Source organism: Lissotriton helveticus, chromosome 2_1, assembly GCF_964261635.1.
Source record: "Lissotriton helveticus chromosome 2_1, aLisHel1.1, whole genome shotgun sequence".
NCBI classification, from domain to species: Eukaryota; Metazoa; Chordata; class Amphibia; order Caudata; family Salamandridae; genus Lissotriton; species Lissotriton helveticus.
Window position 1 is genome coordinate 187,437,994 of NC_136059.1, and position 18,558 is coordinate 187,456,551.

Below are 18,558 nucleotides of genomic sequence, written 5' to 3' on the forward strand. Positions count from 1 at the left end.
TCTCCCCTTTTCCCTCCTTGGGAAGGAGGTGTGTTGTGTTGATAATTACCTTTGCCTTTCCCTTAGCCTTGAGCCCCCTAGGTTCCTGTCCCATGTCCCCTCGCACCAGCACCCCTTTCACGCAAGCATTGTGAGGTTCCTATTGCAGTTGGGTGGCCGTTGTTAGTTCCTGCCCAGCTGCCTACTACGATGCACCGCGACTGTATTTCTGGTGTGTTGTCTGCATATCCGTTTTACTAGTAAAGGAATTTATTCTACACCGTGTCGGAAGCATGTTTACAAACTAGTCTAAAAAACACCGACATTGACAATGCCAATAGCTCTCAGATTGTCGCAACCTGTTGGCTTTGCCAATGCTTATTTGTCGTGATGCTATCTCAGCCGGAAACAACATGCTCTTTCCTTTGATCAATGTCCGTTAGAAATCAACTGATTTGCTGTGATGTCACCATGAGGCCAGAGGTCGTGTCATGTTTCTAGAGATTTCCTATTCGTGCCTATTAGTGGTTTTAAAACGTGGAAACGCCTACTTCTATTTGGTGCCAAAAAGTTGACAAGTATGCAACTGCACATGGAACAGTTTACTTCTAATAGGAGACTGCAGCCTACGTTCAAGTTTTGTTGTTTCTTCCCTCCGTGCGATGAAACGCGCTCTAAGCTTCCATATAAGCTATTTATGCGAATGATCATCTTTAAAGCACCTGACATCTCTACTAACAATTTCTCTATCAGTATGAACTTTTTTTGTATCTGTGCAATCAGTTTTATGTCACGTTTGTCTTCACTCTGTCGCCTGTTATAAAAAAAAAACTTGAATATAATAAGTAACTTAAATATAATACGTCATTAGAGTGATTCATGGTCTTTTTAAACACATACTTTGGACACGCTTGAAATAGGGCTGGCACACAGCCAAAGAGGACATGTGGGCAGCCCTAGACGAATATCTGAAACGATAACCCCCCCCCTCTCTCTCTTTCTTCTTTCTTTCTCTCTCTCTTGCTTGCTACCACCGAGCAACACACATGTGAAGCCCAAGAAATACAAATGTATACAATGTATACAATGTATATGCGAAACTTTTCTATTCAAGTCAATAAAAACTTTTTGAAAAAAAAAAAAAAAAAAGAAATAGGGCTGGGCTGTGAATGTGAGTTCCACTCCCTGCCTCCTCTGCTCGCGCCTTCTGAGGAAACGAAATCGAAACTCAAAACCTGGATGACTTCGCCGGCTCTCTTCGCTGATCTCTGCCCGGCTCGCTGTCCTGCTGTCTGCCCCGCATCCTGCCCGGCTGCCCTCGCGTTCAGGGCTTCCCTTCAGCCTGCTCTTTGCTTCCTCCGGCCCGCTCTCTGCTGTTCCACACTTCTGCCTAGGGTGCCCTCTGTCCAGCTCCCTACCCGACTCTCTCTACGGCTTTCTGCCCCACTCCCTGCCCCGCTCCGTGCCCGGCTCTCTGATCTCCCTGCCCAGCTCTCTGCCCCAGACTTAGTTTCTTTCCCCCTGTCTCCCTCCCTGATCTCCCTGCCCGGCTCTCTGTCCCAATTTTAGTTCTTTCTCCCTGTCTCCCTGCCCGGCTCTCTGTCCCAGTCTTAGTTTCTTTCTCCCTGTCTCCCTCTCTGTCCGACTTTCTGCCCTACTCCCTGCCCAGCTGCGTGCTCCGGTCTGCCCCGCGTTGTGCCCCGCTCCGTGCCGGGCCATGGCTGAAGCAAACCCCGTGGAGCACCTGATGGAAGAGACCCGGTGCGCCATCTGTCTGGACTACTACACGGACCCGGTGACCACGCAGTGTGGCCATAACTTCTGCCGGCCCTGCATCGCCGGATGCTGGGCAGGATTGACCTCAAACTTTCCCTGCCCCGAGTGCCGGAAGGCGTCACCCAAGGGTGCCCTGAGCTCCAACCGGCAGCTGGCCAACATTGTGCAGATCGCCAGGGACTTCAGCCAGCAGGCGGCGCAGCTGCGGGTGGAGGGGGAGTGCGGGCTCCACCGCGAGAAGCTGCGGCTCTTCTGTAGGAAGGAGGAGACGGCCATCTGCGTGGTGTGCCGAGAGGCCAAGGAGCACCGGGCCCACGAGGCAGTGCCCCTGGAGGAGGCGGCCCTGGAGTACAAGGTAAGAGGATATGCACCCAGCTCCAGTGGTCGAAGTGGGGAAAAAAAAGTAGGGGAACTGTGGGTGGAGAATCAGGGGGCGGGAATAACCGAAGATTGAATCAGTGGGCGGAGTCAGGGGCGTGGCTAGAAATAGCAAAACATACCAATTTTTCGTACGTTTAGCATTTCACTGACCAGTTACAGCTTATAACGTTATTTAATTAAAACAATGGATAAACATGTTTAAGGTTTAATTCAGGAAAAAGCAAACACTCATAGGGAATACAGGTTTATGTAAAGCGTGTGAAATATAACCAGGAACAACATGTTACCTTAATGCTTTTACTCAATGTTCAGAAATCCATGATTATTTTTTGTCTCAAACATTGAGGTCATGAATACAAGGCTCCTCCTGTACACATGTGTTAAGCAGGGCTCAGAAGAGAAAGGAACTCTTCAGGAGAATCTAGACTTACGGAAACCCACAAAGGCTCCTTCATATTCATGTCGCCAGCTAGCTGCTCAATCATAATATAGCAAAAAGAACGACTGAATGCAGAACAATATCATACATTCACCCCAGTACAGAGATCTGGGCCTAAATCCATTGTTTCTTTGCTCACCATGCCATTCCAGTTTGGACCCAGCCATATGCAAATCAGTCTAGATTCTGCACCCAATGGGAACAGTCCTGCCCCCTCCCTTCTCCTGCCCCCATCACCGCTCCTCCCCCCGTCACCGCTCCTGCCCCGTCACTTCTCCTCCTCGTCACTTCTCCTGCCCCCGTCACTTCTCCTGCCCCCGTCACTTCTCCGGCCCCGTCACTTCTCCTGTCCCTTCACTTCTCCTGTCCCGTCACTTCTCCTGTCCCCGTCACTTCTCCTGTCCCCTTCACTTCTCCTTCTCCTGTCCCTTCACTTCTCCTGTCCCTTCACTTCTCCTGTCCCTTCACTTCTCCTGTCCCTTTACTTCTCCTGTCCCTTCACTTCTCCTGTCCCGTCACTTCTCCTGTCCCGTCACTTTTCATTCTCCTGCCCCGTCACTTCTCCTTCTGCCGCGTCACTTCTCCTTCTCCTGCCCCGTCACTTCTCCTGCCCCGTCACTTCTCCTGCCCCGTCACTTCTCCTGCCCCGTCACTTTTCCTGTCCCGTCACTTCTCCTGTCCCGCACTTCTCCCGTCACTTCTCCTGTCCCATCACTTCTCCGTCTCCTGTCCCGTCACTTCTCCATCTCCTGTCCCTTCCCTTTTACTGTCCCTTCACTTCTCCTGTCCCTTCACTTCTCCTGTCCCTTCACTTCTCCTGTCCCTTCACTTCTCCTGTCCCTTCACTTCTCCTGTCCTGTCACTTCTCCGTCTCCTGTCCCGTCACTTCTCCTTCTCCTGTCCCTTCACTTTTCCTGTCCTGTCACTTCTCCGTCTCCTGTCCCGTCACTTCTCCTTCTCCTGTCCCTTCACTTTTCCTGTCCCCGTCACTTCTCCTGTCCCCGTCACTTCTCCTGTCCCCGTCACTTCTCCTGCCCCCGTCACTTCTCCTGCCCCATCACTTCTCCTGCCCCGTCACTTCTCCTGCCCCGTCACTTCTCCTGCCCCGTCACTTCTCCTGCCCCCGTCACTTTTCCTGTCCCGTCACTTCTCATGTCCTGTCACTTCTCCCGTCACTTCTCCTGTCCCGTCACTTCTCCGTCTCCTGTCCCGTCACTTCTCCGTCTCCTGTCCCTTCACTTTTACTGTCCCTTCACTTCTCCTGTCCCTTCACTTCTCCTGTCCCTTCACTTCTGCCCCATTCACTGCTCCTGCCCCCGTCACTTCTCCTTCTCCTGTCCCCGTCACTTCTCCTTCTCCTGTCCCTTCACTTCTCCTTCTCCTGTCCCTTCACTTCACTTCTCCTTCTCCTGTCCCTTCACTTCTCCTTCTCCTGTCCCTTCACTTCATTTCTCCTTCTCCTGTCCCTTCACTTCACTTCTCCTTCTCCTGTCCCGTCACTTCTCCTGTCCCCGTCACTTCTCCTGTCCCCGTCACTTCTTCGAGTGGAGGATGGGCAGATTTACTTATTTTGCTTGGTGTGCATCAGAGGTTTACTGCAAAATGGGGGGCATTCTAATTTTCTGACTACTCCCTTGGTTGGATGGAGCAGTGAAGGCCGCTCTTTTAGGGAGTGCAAATCACACTCTCATTATGTGCTGCTTGCCATTATAAGTGTAGTTCAAAGTTCGGGGCATTTTGATTGTCTGGCTTCTCCCCTGAGCAGAGCCTCACACCTTAAAGGCCACAGGATCGCAGAGGACACGTTGTCCTCCAGTTAAAGGGGTCTGGCAGTTTAAAGGAAACCCGTTCTCTTTATCACACCTCATGCAGACCTACTGGCATATGCTAACGGCAGGCAGCGGGCGGGCGCATTGTCATTCGAAAGGGGATATCGGAATGACAATGGGCCTGCCCTCTGTCTGTGCAAGCTCAGGGAGGGGCTGCTGCAGCCTCTGGAGTATAACAGAGAAGTGCGAGCAGCCCCTGGAAGCTGAAAAAAAAAAGTTCTCGTTTTTAGTAGGACTATTCTCTCCGTCCTGGGATGCTTTTTTCAAAGAAGGAAGTAGGGGAACGGGCTGAAATTATTTTTAGAAGTAGGGGCACGCAGTGCCCTTCCGTCCCCGCCCACTTCTACCACTGCCCAGCTCACAGTGTGCGGCACAGGCGCTCGTTCCATCCATCCATCCGTCCGTCTATCCACCCATCCGTCCGTCTATCCACCCATCCATCTGCCCGCCTCTCCATCCATACATCCACCTTCCCTACCGTCCTCCCACCCATCCATCCACTCACCCACCCACATATCCACCTGTCCATTCATCCACCATCCATTCATCCACCCTTCCACCCATCAATCCATCCATCCATCCATCCATCCACCCATCCACCCATACACTCAATCCACCCACCCACCCACCCATCCACACGTCCATCCATCCACCCGTCCATCCATCCCCATCCATACCCTTCCTTCTTCCAACCAACCTACCCACCCACTCATCCATCCATCCATCTTTTTCCATTCGTCCACACATCATCACATTTCATCTATCCACCAGACACCCATTCATTCATCGCCATGCTCCATTCATCCACTCCTCACCATATTGTATCTAATATATCACTTTATTCCATCCATCCATCCCCACTCATCCACCCATCCGCCCATTCATCCATCTTATTCCATTCGTCCACTTGTTTCATCTATCCGTCAGGCACCCATTTATCAATCGACTTCTTACATTTATCCACCCATTACCCTACTGCATCCATTCATATATCACTTTATTCCATCCATCCACCTCTCGACCATTCATTCATCACCTTGTTCCATTCTTTCGCTCATCAACTTACTGCATCCATCACCTTATTCCAGGCACGGCCCGTGCAGGGCGTTATACTGGGGCGGTGACGTCAGGCGGGGGAGGGTCAGGGTGGAGGGTTGTAAAACGCGGGATATGGACCATTACAAGTAAGTACCGAAAAAAATAAATAAAACAAATGTTGTTGCCCGCGCTGTATCACATTTGGCGATGCAGCGCAGGTAACGAAATTCGTTTTTTTTGGTTTTTTCGGTACTTACCTGTAATGGTCCATATCCCGCATTTTACAACCCCCACCCTGACCCTCCCCCGCCTGACATCACCGCCCCGGTATAACGCCCTGCACGGGCCGTGCCTGCCTTATTATATTCATCCGCCCAAAAATTCACCATCTTATTCCGTTCGCCCACACCTCATGGTGTTGTCTTCATTCAACCCTCACCTTATTCCATCTCTTCATCCATGTTCATTCATTCACCACCCTATTCCATTCATCCTCCTGCCCTACTGCTTCCATCCATTCATTAACTTATTCACAGGCACGGCCCGTGCAGGGCGTTATACCGGGGCGGTGACGTCAGGCGGGGGAGGGTCAGGGTGGGGGGTTGTAAAATGCAGGATATGGACCATTACAGGTAAGTACCGAAAAAAAAAAAAACGAATTTCGTTACCTGCGCTGCATCGCAAAATGTGATACAGCGCGGGCATCAAAATTCGTTTTTTTTTCTCGGTACTTACCTGTAATGGTCCATATCCCGCATTTTACAACCCGCCACCCTGACCCTCCCCCGCCTGACGTCACCGCCCCGGTATAACGCCCTGCACGGGCCGTGCCTGCTTATTCATTCATTCTTCTGTCATCCATTCATTCTTCACCTTATCCCATCAGTCCTTTAATTTACCACATTTACAGCCACATGCATCATTCTCGGCATTTGCGATTCCTTAATAGCGATTATTAAGGAATCGCAAATGCCTATGCATTAAAAAATCGCATAATTATTTGCAAATCGGTATTTTTCCTTAATTGCGATTCACAATTTGCGAATCGCAATTAAGGAAAACCTTTCCATTGATTCCTATGGGCCAAAAGGCCCATAGGAATCAATGGGAAGGCATTTACAAATTGCGATTTTCTTTTTGCGAATCGCAATTTGTTAATGCAGTTCAAGGGTGCAGGGGGGGTCCAAAGAACCCCCCCCTGCACCCCATAAATGTATTTGTAAGTACAAGTTTCACACACACATGTCCCAAGGACATGTGTGTGTGTAACATGTAAGTTTAAAAAAAGCATTTTTGTGCATTTTTGAGATTTTTCGCAAATTAACACGAGGTCCAACCTCGTGTTAATTTGCTCCCTCTAATTAAAAAATCGCAATTCCTTACACATTCATGCATTGCATTTAAGGAATCGCAAAAATGCGATTCCTTAAATGCAATCGCATTTTAAGAAGTCGCAATAAATAGCGATTTCTATTGGAATAGATGATGCATCCCAAAAAGCGATTTAGGATTCGCAAACGGCCGATTTTTGCGAATCGCACCGTTTGCGATTCCTAAATCCTTTGATGCATGTACCTGATAATGCTTGATGTACCAAGGTTTTTAGCATTCGCAAACCCTCCGAATCGGTAAATCTGAGGGTTTGCAAATGCTAAAACCCTTTTTCCTTTGTACTCAATTCCTTTAGGTTTTCGGAAAGTGTCTCCGAATTGCTAAATATTTAACTTTTTAGTTGGAAGGGGCGTGTTTATGTGTCCCTTCCAAATTCTAAATTGTCTTATTATGCAAACAAATAGAGGACTTTTTAATAAAAAAACACAGTCCCTATATTATCATTATTATTATTATTATTATTATTATTATTATTATTATTAATATTATTAATAAGAAACTTGTAGTGCGCACAGCTACCCTTGGGGGTTTCCGGGCCAGAGCGGAATTAGGTGAAGTCATAAAGATCTGAATAGCGAGTTGGAGGAGCCAGGCCTTTAAACCCCTACGAAATGCCTGAAGGGATGTTGAATCTTTCAAAGAAGCTGGAAGGAAACTCCACAGTTGTGTCCTAAATAGGAGAAAGAGCGGCTTTCATGTGGCACAGAAGTATGTAGAGATGATCTCCGGGGCGGAAAGGGTGGTAGAGGTGGCCAAGTCCAAAAAGTATTTGGGGGCAATTTCAGATTTAACCTTAAACATGTTACAGAATGCTTTAAACTTGATACGGTTCGGCACAGTGCGCCAATGCAGCTCACGAAGAAGGCTGGAGGCAGAGGTAAACTTGGGTAATCGATAAAGAAGCCTGGCCGCTGCATTCTGCACAAGTTGGAATCTATGGATAGTTGATTTATCAGCTCCCAACTACAACCCTTTGCCGTAATCCAGTCTAGAAACAACAATGGCCTGGATCACTGTCCTCTGTGCTGAGGAGGGAATCAGCAACAGGATTTTTTTTAGCCATTTAAGTACCCTGGCCACTTGTTGATTCATGGATAGTGACTCATCCACAATGAATCACAGATTCTTAACGAGTCCTGAAGGAGTAGGAGGAGCTCCTAGCTGAGCGGGCCAGTGACGCGGTTCCCAGATATTGGGTCTTTTACCCAGAATCATTGAAAGGTGGGTCCGACATCGGCCCCGCCGCACGTATGGCGGCACGTATGACCCGAAAGTGATTGAACCACAAGAGAAACAAAGGCCAGGCCGGTTAGATCCGGCTTGGCCTGCGAGGGGTTTAAAAGGCCGTGCAGGGCGGGAGTCGGCCTCTTTGACTCCTGCGCGCCCCGCCTTCCAAAGAAAGCCTCCCCACGTCCTGTTAATAATGTTATGTTGGTTAACGGAAGGGTGGGGGTCCTCCGGCAGTCCCTGGCCATATGACTTCTGTTTCTGTTTTGCCCCCATAGAGCTTGAGCAAGTTATTATGCATCCAGAGCGAAATCTTGCTCAAACCCGAGCTCAGGTCAGAGGGCCCCTATCCCTGCGCAGGCGACAGAGAGAAAATAATCTGAGTATCATCAGTGTAGGAGAAGAGAGGCAGCCCAGAGGATTCAACCACCTCTGCCAAAGATCGGATGTATATGTTAAATAGCAGTGGGCCCAGCACCGAGCCCTGTAGGACTCCAGAGGGAAAACATGGCAATTTGACCTAGCAGAGGAGGAGGAAACCTGAGAGGATCGGTCCTTAAAAAACGAGCGAAACCACTCCAGTGGGTTCCATCAAGACCCAGCGCCAGCAGCTCACCCAGAAGGATATGGTGGGACACCGTATCAAAGGCAGAACTAAGATCTAATAGGATGAGTGTCACAGTTTCTCCCTCATCTATGCCTTGGCATCTCGGTTATCCCCTGATTCTGAAGAGAAACTGGCCCTAAAGCCGGTCTGGGAAGCATGAAGGAAATTCTGGGTTTCCACAAAAGAGGTCAGCTGTCTATTAACATGTTTCTCAAGAATTTTTGAAAATCGAAGAAGTAAGGAAATAGGACGGAATTGGGAGGGTTAGTACGGCCCATGTTCAAGTTCAAGTTCAAGTTAGAAATTTGTATAGCGCACTACTCACCCAGAGGGTCTCAAGGCGCTTGAGGGAGGGGGGGGGGTACGTTACTTATCGAATATCCAGGTTTTTAGTTGTTTTCTGAAGGAGAGGGGGTTCTGTGTGTGGTAAATAAATAATTAAATACCTGATCTATTTTTCGGAATAATTAATTAACAGATAGCTCAATAAATAAGAGTCAAGATTCGAGGTAGCTGGAGTTTGCAGGTTTTAATACAGCATAAAGGACAGGAACAGGACAACCTGCACGGGAATAGGATGGCAGCTGCCGGGGGGCAGGATCTGGGAGCATAAGGGTAACTTTTAATAACAGTGCACAATATTTATAGTTAAACAATTGCATTACATTCAGTATAGTAGGCGTAGCAGTGGGTGGAGTTCATAGCAGTCGCGAAAGATAAGGCATAAAGTAGGTGTAACAAGAGGCGTGAACAGGGCGTATACATAGACATGTGATGCAAACGTAACAGAATATGTCATAAATGGGGCGGAAACATGGAGGGGGCTACCTAAGGAGCCGGGACCTCTAACCTAGTGGTGCGCGCAAGCTGGCAATGACGTGTTACTAGGAGGAACTGGGGGCTATGACTTCTGTGCTAGAAGAAGAGACTGAAGTCTGGAGTGTCAGAGCGACATGTACCTAAACACTATCTAGTATCTGATGTTTAGAGAACATGTTGATAGAATCCAAAAGTTATCAGGGTAAAGGCTAACAGACTCTAAGACTGGTGCATGCATTATTCTACATGTAGTGCGTGTTGAAGAATATTAAATGACCATTAATACAGTATTTCTCTTACATGGAGACGTAAAGGCTAGACCATGACTGAAACTATTGATGTGATTCAGTAGCTTAGGAATGCAGAGAAGGAGGGCTGGACTGATAACTAGAATCATAACATACTCTTGGCAGACTGGCAGGCAGAGCCAGGCCGAGCCGGGCACTGTGAGGCATGAAGTAAGTGAAGGGTCAGGGATACAGGTGGGGGCTGTATCGCTCCTCAGCGAGGGTTCAGGAGACAGGAGCTGAATCTGGTGTCCGGGCCCTTTAGAGGCCTAGAAACGGGGACTTTTACTGAATTAACGTGCACACTGTGAAACGTGGCAACATAGCTTTACATAGGCCTAATACTCGTAGCTTTCACGAGAACTGGAAACTTGGCATACTAGAGTTGGACACAACTGTAATTGCGTCTTTAATCGATCATAAGGGAATACATATGCATATTAATCATGCACATATAGCATAAGATGGGGAACACGTAGGGACACAGAACATGGCAAAATTTACTTTTCCACATTCCCTCCTTGTCACTACGTTTCCATCAGGAAACATCAATATTCATGATACCATCTATCATTTCATACAGTATCATTTGCTCGTCTCGAATTGTCTTGGAACGGGATCTAGGACGGGACTTGGGACTAGGAATACAAGATGTAGCACAAATGCCGCAAATCGCAGGGCCACATTGTATACAGAGGCAGCAACTGAAAATGATCATTACTGCTATACCTAGGAATGACAATACTTTCCATCCCCAGGCAGAAATTATACTCCAGAGCCAACCGGACCATGTCCAGGTGCCTGGATTCTGGTGTAACTGATGGGCAATTTTATGAAGTCTGGTTATAGCTGAATAAACAGACGGCGCGTTATTAGGAATGAAAATGCAGCAACTAGATCCGATGACTCTACATGCTCCTCCTCTATCGGCCAGTATGACGTCAAGAACGAGACGATTTTGGAGCACGACAAATCGCATAGCAGATTGCTCTTCGGTTAAGTTACCTAGAGCAGAAGTAGTCTCATTCACTACTGCTTCAAGGGTTCTGGTTAGTCTACGTATTAACTTACTATTCTGAATAGGTCCTATAAAGAAGAAGAATCCTTTATTGAAATCTGTATACTGTTCTAGAGCAGTTTCAGTTTGATCGACAATCGGGGACTCAATCTCCCTTCTATGTCTAATGTGTGCTAGATGTGTGTTTCTATGATAATCGGATGGGGCGAGGAAAACTGGTGGCAGTAGGAAGGCAATGTAACATGTTCCATCCCAATCGAGGGGCAGACGAACATATGCGGTCTGACCACAAACAAAATAAGAATGACGTGAGGCTTTGAAAATAGATTTCCCACTGTCACTATACTTGACAATAGTAGTACAATCACTATGTCCTACATGTGCGGAACCATTTTTTCGGACACATAATTCGCCTTTGACTGGTAGTACTGAAATAGCAGGTAAATCTGGAGTAGTATCAGACTGAACATTCAGGACCATAAAATTCGAAGAATAATTACCTAAATTATAAACTTCATTTTCTAGGTCTAACCCGGTTCTATGGGTGAGACCTTGCTTGTCTGGAAAACATGTACTATTCAGAAGGGACATATCATTTGAAGATGACGTTAACGTGGACCATGCTCCACACGAACCATTATGTGAAAACGGATAAGGAAAGAGTGGCAGAACTCCCTTCGGTGTCTGGAAAGGGGGGAGTCGACCACACACCCAACAATTAGTGGCATTGCTGGTCTGGTGTGAATAGTGTAACATACGGATAAATGTGTTATTGCGCATAGCAAGACAATAGGATAGCTCGTGAGGAGGCAGATCACTAAAGGTGTGCTCTACTGTAGCATTAGAAAACTTATTTACATGAGAAATTGAAAAACATAAATGCAATGCATAACTTGTGCAGGTAACCATCAAACTCAAAAATAGAAGAAAACATAAAATAACAATACATCTGATGGAGTTTTGACTAACTCTCTCACTATGGGGGTCTATCTTATACATGTCAGAAACCTGTCTAACCGTTTCACCCGAGGGGGACTTAGACAATTAAACTGGCTGACTTATTTTACTAGACCGGAGTTTCTGTTTATACTCCTGCTGCGGAGTTTTCTCTAACAGGGAGGGCTTTGAGTCAAAGTCAATAGCGGGACAGTCCTTGAGAATAGGGCAATTTTTAGACTCGGAAGTGTCTGTAGAAGTATCATTGAACGTTTTAGTTCTTAGTCCATGAAATTTCTTGACGTGAGACAGGTGCACCCAGCCTTTTCTGCCTTCCAACTTCACGGCCGTGCGGGTGGTCAGAAGGACTAACTTCGGCTCCTTCCAGCGAGGCTCCAGCGGACTTGAACGATCAAAATTCCTGATTAAGACCAGGGTGCCGGGAAGGACCTCGTGCGGTTTGACTTCAGTATTGTCTGGAAATGCAGCGGCAACCTGTGAACGACAAGAGTGTAGGGCAGACATCAAGGAAGCTAGGTAATCTGTCAGCATATTACTAGAAACATCTGTAATACTTCGGGGTCTAGGTGTACCCCACATGTTCGGGGGGCGGCCGAATACAACCTCATAAGGGGACAGACCTGATCTGGAATGTGCGACCATGCGCATATAAAATAGAGCAACTGGCAGGGCAACTAACCAGTCTACACCTTTTTCTTGACAGATCTTGGCAATACGGGTTTTCAAGGTTTGATTATGTCTCTCTACGAGACCGGCTGCTTCAGGATGGCGTACACAATGGAACTTCCACTGGTACCCTAACAAAAGGGAAACGTGCTTCATGAGTTCGGATGAAAATGGCTGGCCGTTGTCTGAATACACGACCCTAGGGAGTCCATAACGAGGGAAAAATTCACGAACCAGCTGCTTGGCAGTGGTCGCGGCTGTGTAATCTGGAACTGGATATGCCTCTGTCCACCTGGACAAAGCGCATACAACTACAAGGACATACTTGAAACCTCGACATCGCTCCATCTGAATGTAATCCATCTGGAGGACCTCAAAAGGGTGGTCAGGAGGCTGGAATCCACCTTGTTCCACCGGGACACTTTTACCTGGATTGAACTGACAACATATCATACAGGTACGGACTTTCTGCTTGGCTGCAGCACGTAAATGCTTGTTGAACCAAATGTTCTGGATACTGTCTAACATGGCTTTTTCTCCTAAATGTGCAGGACTATGTGCGGTATTAATAATGACTTGAACCATTGAGTCGGGGAGAAACCATGTGGCTTTTCCCTTCGTCAACCATCCCTGATCTGTCTGGACCCCTCCTTGTTCGGACCATTTCTTGATTTCCTCGGGAGTAGCATGTGACTGGATATCTATGACATCTTGAGTGGGGTCCTTAACTGTCATACATGTAGTCGGATCTGGAGTGTTTGTCAGTGTTGCGTTAACTGGAATGTCTGGAGTCTGGGCTGTAAACTTGGCTGTTCGATCTGCTAGATCGTTACCTTGGGAAATAATGTCAGTGACTTTCGTATGTGCTTTGCACTTCATGATAGCGATAGCTGTTGGTAAATGTATTGCATCTAACAGAGCTTGGATAAGGAGACCATGCTGAATCTTGGTTCCATGTGAAGTCATAAAACCTCTTTCTTGCCAGAGCACTCCAAAGTCGTGTACGACTCCGAATGCATAACGTGAATCTGTGTAAATGTTAACTTTCAGGTTTTTGGCACGTATGCAGGCTTGGGTCAGAGCAACTAGCTCTGCTGCTTGAGCAGACAGGGTGTCAATACGATGTGTCTCTATAACGTCAGTGTCAGTAGTCACTGCATACGCGGCTACTAGTTCTCCGGTACTTGTTCTCATACATGAACCATCCACATAAAGTGTCAGGTCGGGATCTGGTAATGGAATATCTGTCAGGTCTTGTCTTGGCTTTGTCATGGTGTTAACTACTTCCACACAGTCATGTGTGGCAGGATTTGAAGTAACTGACGGTAACAGTGTAGCAGGATTTAGAACGTTGCAGCGTCTGATTTCTATGTGTGGCTGGAACAGTGTCAATTCATAACCTGTTAAACGTGCAATGGTCAAGTGCTGAGTCTGGGTTCAGTTTAAAAGAACTTCCACGGAGTGTGGAACTTGTACTGTCAGGGAATGTCCTAACACTATGGAATCACTTTGTCTGATAGCTAGTGCTGTGGCTGCAACTGACTTGAGGCACGCAGGCAGAGCCTGGGCTACTGGATCTAATGTGCTCGAAAAATAAGCACAGGGCTTGTATTGTCCTGCTTGATCTTGTGTGAGAACAGATAATGCTGTACCTTCACGTTCTGTGACAAAAAGTGTAAAAGGCTTACTGTAGTTTGGTGTTGCTAGAACAGGAGCTTGGCATAAGGCTTTCTTCAACTCATTAAAAGCAAGTGTATGTTCAGATGTCCAAGGGAGAACAGTCGATACGGCTGCCTCCTGTGTCGTTAACTGTATCAGTGGCTTGGCTAGGAATGCATACAGAGGAATCCATTGTCTGCAATAGGAAGTGAGGCCGATAAAAGCTCGTACCTCCTTCTGGGTCTTGGGCTGAGGAAGACTCGCTATTAACTGGATACGGTCAGGTGTCAACTGCCTACCCCTCTTGGACAGTAAGTGGCCTAAGTAGATCACTTGCTGGACACAGAATTGAAGCTTCGAAGGGGACACCTTGTGCCCCATCTCGGCTAGGAAATACAGGACTGTAAGTGACGCACGCTCACAATCACGTTCAGAACGGGCTGTGATCAGTAGATCATCGACATATTGGAGCAGGGCAGTGTCAGTTGGCATGTGAATATTGTCTAGTTGTCTCTTAAGTGCTTGACTGTAAATGCTAGGACTTTCTGTGAAACCTTGAGGAGCTCGTGTGAATTTATAGCTCCTTCCATTTAAACAGAATCCGAAAAGGTACTGGCTGTCTGGATGAATGGGGACACTAAAAAATGCATTCTTGAGGTCTATGACAGTGAAAAATGTGGCTTCAGAATCAATGGCTGTCAATAGGGAAGAAATATCTGGAACAACTGGGTACTGGGGAATGATACATTTATTAAGTTCTCGAAGGTCAATCACTAATCGATATACTGGAGGTGCATTTGGATCAGTGCGTTTCATGACTGGAATGAGAGGAGAATTACATACATTGGAGTCAGTTTCTACAACTACTCCTTGAGCCGTAAGCTCGTCAATAATTTTGGATAAGGCTGCTACAGCCTCAGGTGGCAATCTGTACTGTCTGATTCGTGGTAACACTACACCTGGTTTGAGAGTCACACGATGGGGTGTGATTTGCATAAAACCAACATCAGTTGGACCTTGTGCCCATAGATGCTGCGGAACATTCAATAATCTTGGATCAAAATCACGTAATACATAGTGACCCTTAAAGTCACGTAAAAACAAACGTATTCCTTCTGGGGAGCAGCAAATAACTGCACCTAATTCTTTTAATGTCTTAATGCCTAACAAATTTTCTGGACATGATTTCGTGAGTAGCAGGTCAGTAGTTCGGGACAATGGACCTACTTCTAGAGTAACTGGTTTGGAAATCTCGTTAACAATTGGCTTTCCTGAAAATCCAAGGGAAACATTTCTAGAGCCTGAGAGCGGAGCCCCTGGAACCTCGTCATGACTGATAGTAGTCCTACTTGCCCCTGTATCAATCAGAAACTTTCTGTCTTTCCCTAATACTTGACTGTGAACATAGGGACCCTCTTGATCTACAGGAATCTCGATGAGAGGCAAGCCTACCTCCCTCTCTAGGCTGTTTCATGAATACGGCTGGTACTCTGGATACTCGGACTGTGCATACTGGTACATCTGCTGTGTAACATGCTGTGTTGCAGCTATAGGCTGCGGTGCTGTAACTGTCTGTGGTGTATTCTGTGGTAACTGGGAAGTCTGTGAAACTTGTTCTTGTCTAGGCGGACGTGGTCTTTCTTTAGTCTTACCAGTGGCTATGTTGTGTTTCAGAACTGCACATTCGTTTATAAAATGACCTGGCTGTTAACAATAATTGCATGTCCCTTTAACGGGAGCTGCAGGATGACTGGCTTGATTCGTACCCCTCTTCTGACTGTCTTGAGGAACAGATTGTGCAACTAATACTTTCATTTTCGTGTCTTTCATACGTCTTTTCTCGTGTTCTTGCTCTTCTCTGATTCTATTCTGGTGATACTGGAGCATCTGGAGCATTTGGGACGGAGTATTAGCTTGCCAGGTACTCTCGACTTTCAAAACTCTATTTTTAACTTGTGGACTTGAATTCTCGACTAGTTTAGTAACAAAAAGATGAGGGTATGACTCACTACTCGTCTTCAAACCACTGTTGATGCTAAAACATTTCTCAAATCTAGAATAAAAATCACTAGTATCTTCGTCTGGTTTCTGTTTACAGGCTGAGATTGCATCCCAGTCTTCCTTTTTCGTGGCTAGTAATCTTGGCAAAACTTGTATTAACAGTTCAGGTAATTCTTTACATTTATCTCCTTGACCGGTACCTGGTACACGTGTATATTCTTCAGCTTCTAGAGCTGCCCAATCTATCTTTTTCTCTCCCACCTCCCATTCTTTCTCCTTGAGTTTTTCATATATGCCCGCGGGCAACAGGACCTTTAACATTTTAATTATATCTGGATACGTGTATTCTCCCATACGGAGCATGTCTTTTAATTCACGGTGGAACCCTGCTGGATCTTTATCGTGACAGGGAATTAACTTTTTCATCTCTAAGAGTTCCATCTTTGTAATCGGGGTGTAAACAAATACTCGTTGCATTTCACCACCCGCTGTCCTAACTGGGTGTACTTCTCGTAACGGATGCTGTCTGTCTATGTAAAAGGGTTTACTTTCTGGGGGTGAGACGTGAACAAAATGCGGGTTCAGAAACGTTCTATATTTGTGGCGCTGTTCTAGAATGATACTAATTAAGTCGGTACCTAGACCTCTCCATTTATACTGGAGTAACTCGTTCAGAACATCATGTAACGGACCTGGATCGGAATGCTGACCCTCATACAATGTAATGAGGTGCTGGATCATATACATACCCACCAGTCGCTGCTCGGCTGGGGGCAGTTTCAGAAACATTAGTGCCACTATTTCGTCTGGAAAAGTGGTAGAATCAGTAGCCCATCGGACTGCTGATCGGGCTAGTTCTTGTTCATGCATGGTACTAAGTTCACTATAACCGATTCGTGATTTCAGAATGTGATCGGTAGCTTGAAATACTTGCTCTAGAGAACCTTGTGCTGGTGCTGGAAGAGGAACAGTTTTCTTGTGTTCTAGACGTGAATGTCGGTCGGGAAGTCTAGCTTTACCTACATACGCTATTCTGGCGGTATTCTCGTCGTCTACCTCTTCAGTAGAAGAGTCGTTTTCCTTCTCGCTTACTTGTGCTGCTTTGCGTTTCTCGTGTAACCTTATTATTTCCTTACGAATTTTCTTGTACATACTCTCTATACAACTGAGCGTCCTGTGTCTTCCCTCGGCTATATTATCACTCCACCTTGTCAGGACTTTCATTTCGGTCGGATCTTTAGTCGGATAATCTTGTTCCCTTATTAAACAATTAATTAGAAACTTTAATAGCATGAGCTGAATCTCAGCTTTTCTTAGAAACATGACTTCGCCAATACTTTCTGGGTCTGTTCCTGTACGAATGAAACGATATATTCTGTCTAGATCTTCTTTCATATTCGGTAGGGTGTCCAAATACTCGGTCACCCGTCTTACACGTAATGAATATATAACCATACTATCATCACCTGGGACCGGATCATAACGGCATTCGGTAAGAGCTCGTCTGATATCTGCAACAGACTGATGTTTGGGCGTGCGCTGTAACGCACGTTCATGTAACTCGACTGACGTTACACGTTTGTGTGGCGGCGGGGTTCCCGGAGGACCTCCTCCCGCGGCCCCTAAACTGGAATCGTCGACTGATACTCTTCGTGCTGGCAGAGTGACCAGTGTAGCGGGTACTTGTAATGTAGGCTGGACCGGGGGTACCGTAACAGGTGCTGTAACAGGTGCCCCGGTGACTGGAGGAGCAGGATTTACATTATTTACAGGAGCTGGCGGAACAGGATTTGCATATTCTGGGACTGTGTCGTCCAAATAGGACGAGAGAAAAATATCAGCTGCGGTCGGTTTGTGACGTAGCTTGGTCGGAACTAAGGGTGGCGGAAAATTACTGGATGCCTCCGGGGTTGCTTTTGGCAAGCCCTCGGCAAGAAGAGGGTACATACCCTTAATAAGGGCATTCCTCTGTCTGTCTGACTGTTCGGTTTTAACTCGTTCACCTATTTCGATTAATTCCCTTTCTTGGGCTCTTTCTGAGGATTCTCTACTTAATTCTGACTTTCTGATTTCTTTTTCGGTTCTTTTATGAGATTCTTTGCGCCATAACTCGATGGCATCTTTCTGTGACTGTCTGGCTTTCTTTTTCCATAATACTTCTTCTACTCGCATGATGCACTCGGCATCCCATGTGCCTGATACAGGCCATCTATATTTCTCTTCTAATTCCTTAGTGTACTCGACCCATAAGTCTAGATATAATATGGCACTTATGCCATGCTTATGATACATAAAATGACCTGGACTGTCCCTAGGTGGGACAGGAACTGCTTCCTCGAGCAGACCTTTTCTAGTTCTTAACTGACGTAATTTTGAGAACAGAGGCATGACGTGAACTGGGATCTGGACACAATACAATACACAATGAACACAATAATGACTTGAGACTGATCACTCATACCACGACATTAAAAACACATTGA

General features: G+C 46.6%; 1 protein-coding gene across 1 annotated transcript in view; it reads left to right on the forward strand.

The window, feature by feature from the left end:
- The first annotated feature begins 897 nt into the window (after nt 1-897).
- Nucleotides 898-18,558, forward strand: part of LOC144817842 (E3 ubiquitin-protein ligase TRIM39-like) — a 158,966-nt gene continuing 141,305 nt past the window's right edge. The window contains exon 1 of the mRNA XM_078674701.1: nt 898-2,110. Within this exon, the coding sequence (XP_078530827.1) occupies nt 1,697-2,110 (414 nt within the window). The 5' untranslated portion in view covers nt 898-1,696. The remainder of the gene's footprint in view (nt 2,111-18,558) is intronic.